The 12,650-nt window shown below is 40.9% G+C and overlaps 1 protein-coding gene across 1 annotated transcript in view; it reads right to left on the minus strand.

The window, feature by feature from the left end:
• POLR1A (RNA polymerase I subunit A) overlaps nt 1–12,596 on the minus strand; it is a 29,639-nt gene extending 17,043 nt beyond the window's left edge. Inside the window, exons 1-16 of the mRNA XM_066185345.1 lie at nt 12,470–12,596; nt 11,793–11,997; nt 10,555–10,704; nt 10,355–10,462; nt 9,317–9,402; nt 9,112–9,221; nt 7,517–7,603; nt 6,751–6,853; nt 6,138–6,297; nt 4,993–5,166; nt 4,707–4,829; nt 3,701–3,928; nt 2,474–2,728; nt 1,913–2,104; nt 1,329–1,472; nt 694–877 (exon numbers count right to left, since the gene is read on the minus strand). Of these exons, the coding sequence (XP_066041442.1) occupies nt 694–877; nt 1,329–1,472; nt 1,913–2,104; nt 2,474–2,728; nt 3,701–3,928; nt 4,707–4,829; nt 4,993–5,166; nt 6,138–6,297; nt 6,751–6,853; nt 7,517–7,603; nt 9,112–9,221; nt 9,317–9,402; nt 10,355–10,462; nt 10,555–10,704; nt 11,793–11,997; nt 12,470–12,546 (2,386 nt within the window). The 5' untranslated portion in view covers nt 12,547–12,596. The remainder of the gene's footprint in view (nt 1–693; nt 878–1,328; nt 1,473–1,912; nt 2,105–2,473; nt 2,729–3,700; nt 3,929–4,706; nt 4,830–4,992; nt 5,167–6,137; nt 6,298–6,750; nt 6,854–7,516; nt 7,604–9,111; nt 9,222–9,316; nt 9,403–10,354; nt 10,463–10,554; nt 10,705–11,792; nt 11,998–12,469) is intronic.
• Nucleotides 12,597–12,650: the final 54 nt, after the last annotated feature.

The raw sequence follows: 12,650 nt of genomic DNA on the forward strand, positions 1-12,650 counted from the left end.
AAACACCAAGTCTCAAACTCCTGCTCCAGTTTCACTTCTCTTCTGATGTTTTAACTGCCTAGAGGTCCCAGGCTTGTTATCTTTTCCTAACTGGTTTTTGCACCCTGGCTCTCAGGAGTCCTGTGTCTTACAGCAATCACTCCAAAAGACAGCCCTCCCTTTTCCCTGGCTCACAGCAGTCTGTTGGTCTCTCACTACTGCTAACAGTTGACTGTGTCTCCATAACTCTTGTATGAGTTTGAAAACCCGTAATGAAAGCTTTTCAAACTCATTTACCAAAAGCTTTACAGTAAAATGTGATGTGCAAAACTTGATCACCAAGCCCTTAGAGTTCTTTCATCTTGCTTTGTCAGTTGTTCTGCTTTCTACACAATAATTACTTTACAGACAAGCAAAACACAAGGTTTTGATATAAACAAAATTTCAACGCAAGACATATTAACTGTGTACACTTTGGCTAAGCAGGACAGAAAAGAGAAATTGTTGGACATACTCAAGACTGTACCTTCTGTTTATGCTTAGAAGGCCAGCTATGTGCCAACAAAAACCAACAAGATCAAAAAAAAAGGCTGGCAGGCAGCTATCCCACTAAAGGGCAATCTTGCAGACTTTTATTAACAGAATTAGCATGTATTGTGCCCAGCCATGTCTGGTTGACAGCTCAGGAGGTGCTGCAGTGCTGCAGGTACTCACCCATGGTAAATCCCCTGTACAGCTGCAGGTAAGCAGTGAAGAGGCGCCCCAGGCACGTCAGCACCTTCCCACTGGTTCCACCCCCATAGATCTCATAGCAGCAGTGCACCAGCCCATAGGCAGAGCTGCCAAAGTGAGCTTTGTCCAAGACTCCACACAGTAATTCCCCATCTCTGATAATAACCTGAAAAATAACACACAGCTTTGAATCAGGAAAGCAGAAATTTTAATCTTACTATTACCTCTACAAGTTTTTCCGTGTAATCTATGTGAAAATCGGTTTAAGTTTAAAAATCTTACATATTGGTGAAGGGTTAAATGTGGCCAGATTATCTATACTTTCAGAATTTATAGCAGAAATGAAACTTCTAACACCACCTGCATTTTTCCATCTAGAAAGTCTGACAATGAAGACACACAGTGTAACAAAAACAGATGGAATACACCTAAGTCAGGACCACAGAGAATTTTTCCTGAGTCCCAGGCCTATCCTTCTATCATCCACTTCTGTCAGTAACTGCTGCCAAATATCTGCTTCCAACTTTTTCATCTGCCTTGCTCCCTTCCCGTTCCTTTACTGTACACACAATTTTAACACAACACAGCCCAGCCCAACCCCCAGAGTTGTTGCATACCTGAGATTCACACATTGAATCAAGATTCAGACATCCTTTTGCAGGTCCCTTTACCCAGGCTCTCCCACCAATTTTTGCTTTCCCAGTCAAGTTCAGTGGAGCATAGTTGTCTGGAATGATGTTTATTAACAATGTGGAAACAACCTATAAAGAAGCAGGATGAGTGGCAGGAATTATTTTTTTTGTATAATTGCTTCTCAACATAAAAAAATCTGGCATGAAAGAGAAAAGCAACATCCTGCATGTATTCTTTCCACTGACAGCAAAGTTTTGAAAGCTTGGAAAGCTCACAAGGCAGGAATGCCCTCCTGCTACTCTACCCTCTGAAGGATCACTGAACTGAGACACATACTTATTTAGAAATATAAAACAGCCAAGGTTTTTCCAATAATTAGATATATTAAAATTAAAAAAAATAAAAAAGCTGTCTGTTGGGTTTTACAGCTCAGAAACACACACCAAAACCTACATAGTGTTGATGGGAGCTTGCCTTCTAAATCCCCTTAGCAGCACTGGTTTTAGCACTAGCATTCTGCTTACTTAGAAACCACTGGCATCCTTTAACTCAGCAAATGCTAAATTACCTGCTTTCCTGTCCATAATTGCTGTGGCTTCATAATGGCAGGAGGAAAGGTTTTAATTCTTCCTTTTTTGTCTGTCAGCCCTCGGTACACAAGCTCCATGTACTGCTCTCTGGTGAAAAAGCAGCCTCGGATTGTCATGCTGACTCCAGAAATCATGTGATCCTGGATCAAGCCAGGAAGTGGCTTCCCATCCTGAGAGGTAATAACAAAAATGTGGTGGTAGGGGGCATTAGTAACTTGTGTGCTTTCTGGCCCCAAAATTATTCCCCCTGTAAAAAAGCACTTAAGTAATTTGTAAAGAACTCATTACAGCACAACTCTCTACAGAATCTCCTCTGGACACTGACACTCTAAGGAACAAGACTGTTTGGATGTGCTGGGCCTTCTTTAGAGGAAGAGAACCCCAAGTGAAGAAAGAACAGAGAAATAAACCTCAGAAGTAAGTAAATCGATTTTTAAAAAATGATCTCGTCTATCATTAGACAAAATAAACGGAAGTGATTACTACATCTAGAAAAAAATCCATGTTTAAAAATAAATAAAAAAGGCAGTTTTACTTGCCTTTGGCACCAGGTACTGCTCATCAGTGATGGCTAAGGTGTAGGCTTCTGCTCTGCCCAGCTCGCTCTGAGGGAAGTGGGCGTTCATTTCATCACCGTCGAAGTCGGCGTTGTACGCCTTGCAGTTGGCGTAGTGGAGCCTCAGCACCTTCTCCCCGGGCAGGATCCGCGCCCGGTGGGCTTGGATGGAAGGTCTGTGCAGCGTGGGCTGCCGGTTCAGCAGCAGCACGTCCCCGTTCTTAATGTGCCGACACACCTGCCACAGAGAGCTGGTTGGTTCCCAAAAGGCATTGCCGTGCCTCAGGAACAACTAGTTTATCTTTAAATATACACACATCCAAAACATCTTCTGTCTGGTGTTCATGTTCTGTGCAGAACTCAGAGAGGATCAAGACTGCTTGCCCCTGAACGCCCTCTGCTCTCCACCAAACAACTATTCCTCATTAACTCCCCCAAACCACAGTGATCAAATCAATCAGCTCTTTATCCAAAGCCCACTGGGCTGAATTGATACTTCCCACAATACACCCAGCCCTGGACAACCTAGACTAAGGTAGTAATATGACCCAGCAGCTGAAGCAGAGCCCAGGAATCTCTTAATTTCAGCTTTGAGTACAACACAATATATCCTTATCTAGAACAGAGTCTCTCAGAAGAGTCTCATTTTAATTTTTCTGTAAATAACATCCAAATATCCCCTCAAGTGATTATCAACAAGAGTATGGTAAGTTGTTTGTACAATCTAAATACCGTTACATTTAACTCAGATTCTGAAAGAACTGACATCACAGAAACACTCAGATTTGAATTTCAAATCACTGATAATCCTTTATGAGACACAGGGTAATGCATAACAATGTGAAAAAAAGCTATTAAACACCAAAACTTTTGCCCTAGTAGCTAAATAGGATGTTTTCAACTCTTGCAAGGGATGGAGGTCCAGTTAAGAAGTTTCAAAGGCTGATTAAGCTGTAGCACAGAGGAGAAACAACTGACATAGAATCAATTAGGCTGGAAAAGACCTCCAAGATCGTGGAGCCCAACTGCTAAGCCAGTACTGCCAAGGGCACCACTAAGAATACTCTGCATCATGGCACGACGAATGCCACACGCTGCGTATTAGAATAAAGTAAAGGATGGAAAAATGGCGCTTAGAATTTGAAACAGTATCATGTTTTTGTTCCTATCCCCTCAACCAGAGGTGGAGGAGCGCTCTGCCCATACTCACAATCTTCAGGCCTGTCTGGGGTGCCCCTGAGGAGGGGGTGAGGAGCTGCTTGGCAATGGCCTCGCGCTGGGTCAGGCTGGTGGAGCTCAGCACCGTGCGAGACCCGTCCTCGTTAATGACCATGGAGGCCCCTGGGTGCACCTTGGGGCCATTGATGACAGCCTGCCTCAGCTCTTTGACATTCCAGGGGGTGACTGGCTGAGGGTAAGTGAGTTTGGTGGCAAATACCTAGACGGGGGAAAGAGGAGAGAAAAAACACGTTGTTCAATTCTGGCTTCGAACTGTAAAGGCCACTGATAAAACGGCGTCAAAAGTTAACTCATACAATGCAAACTTAAATGGATTTAAGCTCTTGAATGCATCTCCTCCTCAGTCTACTTTAATGCCAAATAAATACATTGCTGTTTTAAAATCCTCTATCACGTGAATATAAACAATGTCCTTTTTACACTTTTCTACTGCAGTGTAAAACTCAATTAGCAATTAAAGAAAGCAAGCATGGATTTAGATTCTGCAAATAAGCCAACATATACAGAGAAAATAAAAGCACACTATCACAGGTTCACTATTTTCTGCAAAGATAATAAAATGAAAAGCTCAAATTCAGGCTTGGTGTCATCTCTGTGAAGCTAAAAATCCTTAAGAAGGATGAATGAAGTTGGTGACATTATCACTGCCTTCTGTCAAGACTGCAATACCTCGAAAATACCTTGTACAAAGACCATAGGAGGAAAAGGATCTACTTTTAAAGTCTGCACCAATTCCAAATCCCACAAAGCAAGTACAGCTTTTTCTTTTTTTTTTTAAATCCTCTTTCTCAGATGTGCTGTTCTCATTTTGTAACAGTAAGAATTTCCTGCTTTTCAGTGCTTCCTCCTTATTAACACTGGGCAGGAAAAAGTTCAGCTGAGTCAGAAACCCTCTAGATTTTAAACTGCTACCAAAGCGCCAGCAGTGCAGTTTAGTCCTGAGCACCAGAAAGACAGAGTGCTTTATTTATGCTCACCATAGGGATGCCAATCTCGTTGGTCCCAATGTACATGTCGGGGCAGATGACGGATCGAGCAGCAAAATCCACGCGCTTCCCCATCATGTGCTTGCGGAACAGCCCTTCCTTCTTCTCCAACAGCTTTGAAAACAGAAGGTAACAATTAAAACCTGCAAGTATGGAAAACCAGATGGATTCTTGCAACAATGAGTGTCATGAAAATGCCCATGTAGTAACCACAAATAGTTCACTTTTTTTTTACATCAGCTTTTCTTTTTTAATTAAGACTCCACCTGCTACCCACCTGACGAATACCAGGGTATTTATCTGTTATCAGCTTGTCCATGTCACTATCGAACACGATGTTGACATGGCTCTGGAGACGTATCCAAGCATTGTACAGCTTATCTGCAATGCTCTGTCCTGGAACTGCTGTCAGCACAGAACGGTCCAGAGGTTCAGCATCCCCTCCTGTCTCCTACAGAAACAGAAATTAGAAACTTGACCATAACAAAAAGTATCTTCTACTTACTAGGCTGAAGCTATAGTATTAATTACAGTATTAAGTATAGCAAAAGAAACATTCACCATTATTCTGCTCCGGTAGTCAGTCCATGTTAGGAATCACTGTAACTAGAAAATCCTATTTTTAGATTAAAAAAATGTAAATCCAAGAGTTTTAATCACTTACATCACTTTGTTTTCAGTCTAAAAGTCACATCCAAAACTCATTGACCTCCTGTCAAATGTTTTAAGAACAGATCTCCATCTAGTGGCTACATTCTGTGTAACTAACAATGTTTCCAAAATGTTTTACACTTGATTTACATTTGTAAATCAAGTTCCCCTGAAACTGAGTCCAATGTCAAAGACCCCTCAATGATACAACTGATGAACAAACATGGAATGAGACAAGCTGACATACATTATTATTTACACTATATAACTATGTGAATTGTCTGAAGCAGACAAGCATTGTTACTAATTCTATAATTTGTGAAGTTTTGGGTCCTACTTAGACATCAATATTAAAAAAAAAAACAACAAAAACAAACAAAAAAACAATCAAAACTGCATCCACTAGGTTTAAAAGTTAAAGTGGCTATCCCCCCCTCTTTTTATGTGATGAGACGCTGGCAAAGTTTTATTGTGCACTGTTTGTCCTGTACATATTTCATTGTCCAGAAAGAGCAGCCCATTATGTCTCACATACAGTAATCTAATACCAAAAATCCATGGCTAAGAGGATCTGAGCAAAACGTTTTTTCCCTTTGCACCAGGTAGAAAAGAGCAGAGGCAAAAAACCAAACAAGGTATGGAACATCTCCACCAGCAGATATTCCAACAGCTCAGGCAAAAACTGTTACTGTTACAGGAACAGCCTAAACAGGAGCCTTCCTGAACTCAACCCACACATCCAAAAAAGCAAAGAAAACCAGCAACTCTTACTGTTTGAATTCCTTCTGTAATTTTTATTGGCTGACACTGTTCTTTGGCCATGAAAACCAAAAGCTTCCGTATCACTTGGGCATCTTTCATCACAGCTTGCAGGTTCACAGTCTGCCCGTTTGTGAACAGGCGATCTCCAAGGCGATTGACAGGGCGATACCTACAGCAAATCAAAATTATTTCGGAACATTAAAGCCACTCAAAAGCAGCATGATAAACCTCAAACATTCTCAGCTAAACCTTCAGTGCATGGAAAATAATCCAAACAGTGGGCATTTAAAAATTTGTATACTCTACTGGGACAGTCATAAAAGAGGAATGATCCTTAACAAGCAATTCTGTCAGTATTGAGCAGTTATAATATTCTATAATAATTTAAAACACTAATACTAAAATATACTTTTCCATAATTAGTATTTCAGTCTTCTAACAAACTCACTTGAAGTTACAATAGAACTTATCATCAATTACTAGTGTGATTTCAATTATCTAAACACTCCACTGACACTTAAGCAGACCAGTGTCTGTACTATAGGAGTCTAGATCTCCACCTCCTGCAAAGGATGCACTAAACCCTGTGATTTCTAGAAAATTTTGGGAGGATAAATTTTACCTTGAAGGTGGAACCACAAGTAGATCTAAAAAAAATAAGTCTGGACTGAATCCTGAACTCTCATGGGGATCCATCCCAGGGAAGAGATAACGCAGAAAGAAACCTAAGAAGATATAAAATAAATATAAACTCATTCTCATTCCTATTGTTTGGGAATCCAAACCCCCAGATACACTTGGTCAAGCAAGTCAAAAGAATCTGCTAAGTTAACACTATTGAGCTTGTTTAAAAAAACCTTCAGACACAGTTTAGAAACAATTCCCACTTTTTTTTTGTCACATATGTGGTATTTTAGAAACAACTCTGGACAGAAGTATAGATTATAGCAAAAGGAGAAAGCAAAACAGGAGGAAGAAAGTTTCCAGCTACTGACTGTGACTGATTCACGGAACTGCTTTGGGTTCTCCTGGCAACTGCAGACAGATTCAGAGTACAGGCAACTCAAAAAAGTGGCTGACAAATCCATTCTCAGTCTTTAACCAGTGTAACTGTGGGGGGCAGCACCACAGGAAAATCACACTCTCTGCAAACAACAGCTGTGATTTGTGGGGAGACACAATTCGAGAAAAGCTGATCAAAATGTGAATTGAATCCAGGTCTCTGCATTCACTGGCTGCCAGTCCTGCTGTCATAAAACGTATTTTACAGCCAGAACCCCTTAAGGCAAACGGCAAACATTTGACAAGGAGTTCATACTAGAAGATTTGCAGATTTGTCCACTAAATGGTACAAAAAACAAAGTAATGTTGCTCTTCACAACCATTACCTTCATTCTTCCACAGAGCCAGGATGTATTCCTTGGCAGTCATTGGTGTCAGGTATCCTCTCTTCCCCAACTGGCTTTCATCAATACCTGAAAAGCAAAAAATAAAATAAACTAAAATATTTACTAAAAAAAAAAATTTCTCAAGACATTACTCTGAAAGGGGTTTTTTTTGCTTACAGTGGTGCTCTCAGCTCAGAAAAGGAATGGAAATACATACAAAATATGCTGGCTGACATCTACATCAAAATTATCACTTAAATGTTTGCTTTGAGAATATGAAATTAAGTAAATAAGCAACCATTCTGTGACTAGGGAATGCAGATATAAGTAACAGAAACAAGACACCATTCTAACATCTAAAGTTTATGCCTGTTTTGACTTACAATGAGCTGGAACCTTTCTTCAAATGATCTCATCCCCTGACCAAAACACAAATCAAGAGTCAGCCTGCAGCTGGGGAACCTTTCAGTGGGGTTCAGGTACTACCACTGAGGTATCAAGGTTCCTATGAAATTCTCCCGTCTCAGCTGAAGGAGACAACAGCACCAGCCAGCAATTCATCCATATTGTAAGTGAGAGTCTGGGCTACCTCTGCTTTGGAGAGGGAGGACAACACATGGTTTTGCTACTGAAGGGCAAAAAGATCAATTATTCTCAAAACAAAGCCAGAGATTTTAGACCTCAATTTCCACAACTCGATGAAAAGCAATTCTCCCATGACCTCACACAGTTTCCTATTCTTCTTCTGGCTTAGGTCCAGAAATGCAGATTTTTGCACACTGAGAGTTCAATTCTCCATTCACCTAAAAAACTTTTCCATCCTTTGAACAGAAATGCATCAATGCCAAGGTTAAAGGTACTTCCTCTTGAGCCTTAATCATGCACAGGCTATGCACAGTGACCTAACTGTGTGATCCATCCCAGATCAGAATACAGAGTACTTCCCATTTTGCTTCTTCAGCCACAGATCAAGATTTAATCTAGCATTTAAATCACAGAATAGCAAACAAAATAAACTCTCCATGGAAACCTTTCCTAATGGCTAAATAACACACACAAATGTCTGCTTCAATTCTTCTCATTGTGGAAAGGATCAAGGATACGAGAAGGGAAAGGAGGTTTAAATTGATTCAAACAATCCGTTAATTAATCCTAGAAAGTGCCACCTTCTTTCTTTTTTATCTTTTACTCTTTAAAAGGAAATTCATCCAAAAGAATTAGGATTATGTGATTTTCTTTCTGAAGTGGGTCATCTTCCTCCTAATTAATCTGTACTTGCTCTGTTTAAAAATCCAGCAGAAAATCAACAACCTGCCAAAAATGAAGTGCCCCAAAACCACCCTAAAGTTGACACAGATTATGCTGCTGTACTTCTTTTCCTGACACAGAGACATCTGCAGCTGCCAAAGCACAACGGGCTCTCAAAGAGAAATTTAATGGACTCGGGCTCTCTCTGACTCCCAACCTTACTGGTTTAGTAATAATCAGTATTTTTTATAAATGAGTTCCGAGTGCACAGTCACTGCTAAGAATCTGTGCCCTTTGAATGCAGGGGAAAAGTGCAAACATATTTGAGTAGAAGACAAATATTTCACCTGCTGTTTCAAGCAGAATGCTTTCCTCTCCTGACTTATGGTACACTGTAGAAGGATAGGTTACTGTCAGCTTGCTGTTGTGCTCCTTTCGCACCAGTGATCTCCTGGATCTTGAAAGAAAAAATAACAAATGTGACAGGCAGATAAAGGTTATTATAAATACAGCATTTAACTAGAAACAGCTTCCTCATGTAATTAAACTTACTTGCAGTTTGGGCATTTCTTTGAACCCATGTGCGCTTTCCAGAACTGTGAAATCAGTTTATTTCTACAGTCACACACATTTTTGACCTGGTAAAGAAAAACAACTTAAAACTAATAAATATAATAAAAATAAATTAAAAGATGTTATATGAAGAATTCATTAAACATTGTACAATTAACATTAACTACCAACATGAACATTTATTAGTATCAATGCACACACATCCATGAACCCAATAATTCATGCCTTGATCTGTAGTGATCTTTCTTCATTTTACCATTTACTGGAGACATATATCCCTCAGTGCTCTCCAATCTCCTTGTTCAATTTATTCCATAAAGTCTTTATTTTTCAAGTCACTACTGGAATTTAAAGCTTTTCACTAATGATGACTTAACAAGATAGAAAAGTGACAAAATCTCTTCTTTTGACATCTCAGAAATGTATGATTTACCAAGTGCTTAAGCTTAGTTTTTAAACAAGTGATCAAGAAATTAAAACAAATTTGCTTATAAACAAATCTGCTCAATGATCTTAGATTTTTAAATTTCTTCTTCACTCATTTGCCTTTACTAACCATGTACATTAAACTACATTTAAATGGAAATTAGAATTCAATTACACAAGTCTTCCTAAAAATGTCACTGTAATTAACTCTGCAACTCTGCTGGATGCATGAGCTCTCAAAATGTGTTCTATAGCTCAAAACAGCCAGAGGATCATACAGAGAAGTATCAACATCTGTAGGTGGTGTACTGACAGCAGTATCAGATTTTAATATGGCATTTACACCATCAAGACATTTCCCTACACAGACGTTTCCCTATTTTCCAGAAACTCAACAGTTATACTAACAGGAAATAAAATTTAAAATTTAATTTCAGACATTTCCCTCAAAAAGCCCTCTAAACATAAGACAGTTCAGAACTCCTGGACAAAATCCAGCACCTACAGAGTCAAAGACAGGCTTTGTTCTGCACATTGCTATTTCAAGAGGATAAAGCCCAAGATCTCAGGAGCATCACTGCCTGTACTTACATTTGAACACCGATCTCTTATTTGAGAGCTTTGTAACATTTCCTGGACGTGGCGATTTAACTCCTCTTCAATTTCTGAGCCTGTTGCATCTGCACATTGCTCTACAAACTAAAAGGAACAGAAGAAAAGAAATTGGCACAAAGCCTTATAGTTACAAGACCATGCACTCCAAAAGGGATGGAGCATTACACAGTACTTGCCCGGTTCAGAATGATTTCAAGGTCATGGACAGCACGAAGCAACCCTTTCTCCAGCACCTTCAGCTGACTTAGCAGCAAGTGAACCACGGCTCGAGGACATGTCAGCATGTGGCAATTCAAACAAGATCCTCGGATTAGAAGGTATAATTTCTGGAAAGAAAGGGGGAAGAAAAGGTTATCCAGGCAGATGTACTGGCTTGCACCATAAGCAAGTAAATACAATTGTTTGGAGTTAAAGGAAGTGCTACTATAATTGGGAAATTAGACTAACGGTTAATTTTAATCATAAAGAATTTGCTTGGAAAAAAGTTTATTTCAACCAAACTCACATGCAAAGTATGATCTGTAGATGAACTCTCTGCAGGCAGTCTATATAACATGCATGAAACACTTGTGCTATCTACAGCAGCTCTGGGACCAAGGCTGCTCTTGCACAGCACCGTGACTACAGCTCCCAACCACTCACCCCAGAGAGGACAATGTGGAACCCAAACCCCCACACCAGTAAAATGAAACGTTCTGGTCTCAATCCTACAAGACCCTTCACACAACCCCACTCTCCTCAAGGTCTGGGAAATTATCAGTGGGTTTTATTATTTAACACAGCTCTGTGTTATTATTTAACACAGTTCTCTCACTCCAGCTGCGTGCAGCCCCGTGGCCTGAAGGCTGGGAATTACTGCTGCAGGATTTTAATCCTTGCTCAATACAGTTATTTGACTTAAAGCTGGAACAAGGCTAGAAGTGGGTACCTCATCTAACTCTGATCACTTGAAAGTGAGGTTTTGACTCTCGATTCACAGCCTTTGCAAAAGGCAGCTACTGTAAATGGTGAGATCAGCACCTCAGGAGAAAAATTCATCCCAGCTCAGGTTTGTTAAAAACTGGAAGAGCAGACAGCTGTTCATGTGCAGTTTGTTTAAAGGAAATGATAATTTTTACTGTGCCATTCATTAAATAAAGCACGACATCCTACAGTCAATCACATACTTTAGGATGAATATTCCCCCTCACCTGCCTGTCAATATTGAGTAAAACAACAGTTACAACAAAGTGCATATTTTTCAGAAGGTCTATTTGTATTGAACTATCACAACAAACCTTTTCTACTACATTTACTGTTGTTACACTTAAAAGAGAAAACAGATCTTGGCACCTTTACTATTTTCAAGGACTGCAACTACATGACAGCTCGGGCACCATCACCCCTTTCACCGGCAATAATTAAATGAACATACATCGAAGAACAGGGGGTTGTAGACAGTCAGAGGCAGTTCTATATGGCCAAAGTGTCCGGGGCAGTTGCTGAAGTTCTGCATGCAAGTTGCACACACTTCTTTGGAGTCTGGAGGTCCCAAGGCCAAGTCATACAGTCCATTCACAGCCGGATTCCCCACGTTATCCAGGTACTGAGGGTTTGTTATGGGTTTCACACTCAGTTTTCTGAAGTTGAAAGGAAAGAGTAAAAATCAACGGCAGTAAACAGCGACTTGATACGCACTTGAATGGTACAATTATCGCGGGCATTTAGTATCAGTGTGATCTTCGCAATTGATGAAAACATCTTTCTAAGAGCATTTTGCGAATGCAATGGGAAAGTGTGTATCATTGACTTCGCGATACAATGAGCAAAATCATTCATATCGCATCAAATATTTCTTTTACATCTCTAGCCAATCTACTAAGAAATCACATAATTTTGTCAGTGTGTCCCCTCGAGCGGGGCGAGACTTTGTATAAGGCTCGGCTGCCGCCATCCCGGCAACTGGGCCACGGCCCAACCGGACCACATATCCCAGCATGACGCGCGCCACAGTCCGCCGCAGCTCCCCTGCGCCCTGCCGCGGGGCACGCTGGGACTCGTAGTGCCCAGCAGCACTCGCGCAGCTCTAGATGCGCACACATGGAGCCTCACCTGATCTCCTCGGCCGTGTACATCCCGAAGGACACCCCAACCAGCCGCCGCCACGGCACCACTTTGGGTGGCCTCATGGTGAACGAGCAACTCTTTCCCGGCCGACAGCTGGCCCCGCTCTCCCGCTGGAAGCGCCGCGCCACGGGCAGCACCACGCGGTCCGGGCGGCGGGGGGGGCGGG

The sequence above is a fragment of the Chamaea fasciata genome, unplaced genomic scaffold (assembly GCF_029207755.1).
Source record: "Chamaea fasciata isolate MVZ Bird 193981 ecotype frontalis unplaced genomic scaffold, bChaFas1.0.hap1 SCAF_6, whole genome shotgun sequence".
Lineage (NCBI taxonomy): Eukaryota > Metazoa > Chordata > Aves > Passeriformes > Sylviidae > Chamaea > Chamaea fasciata.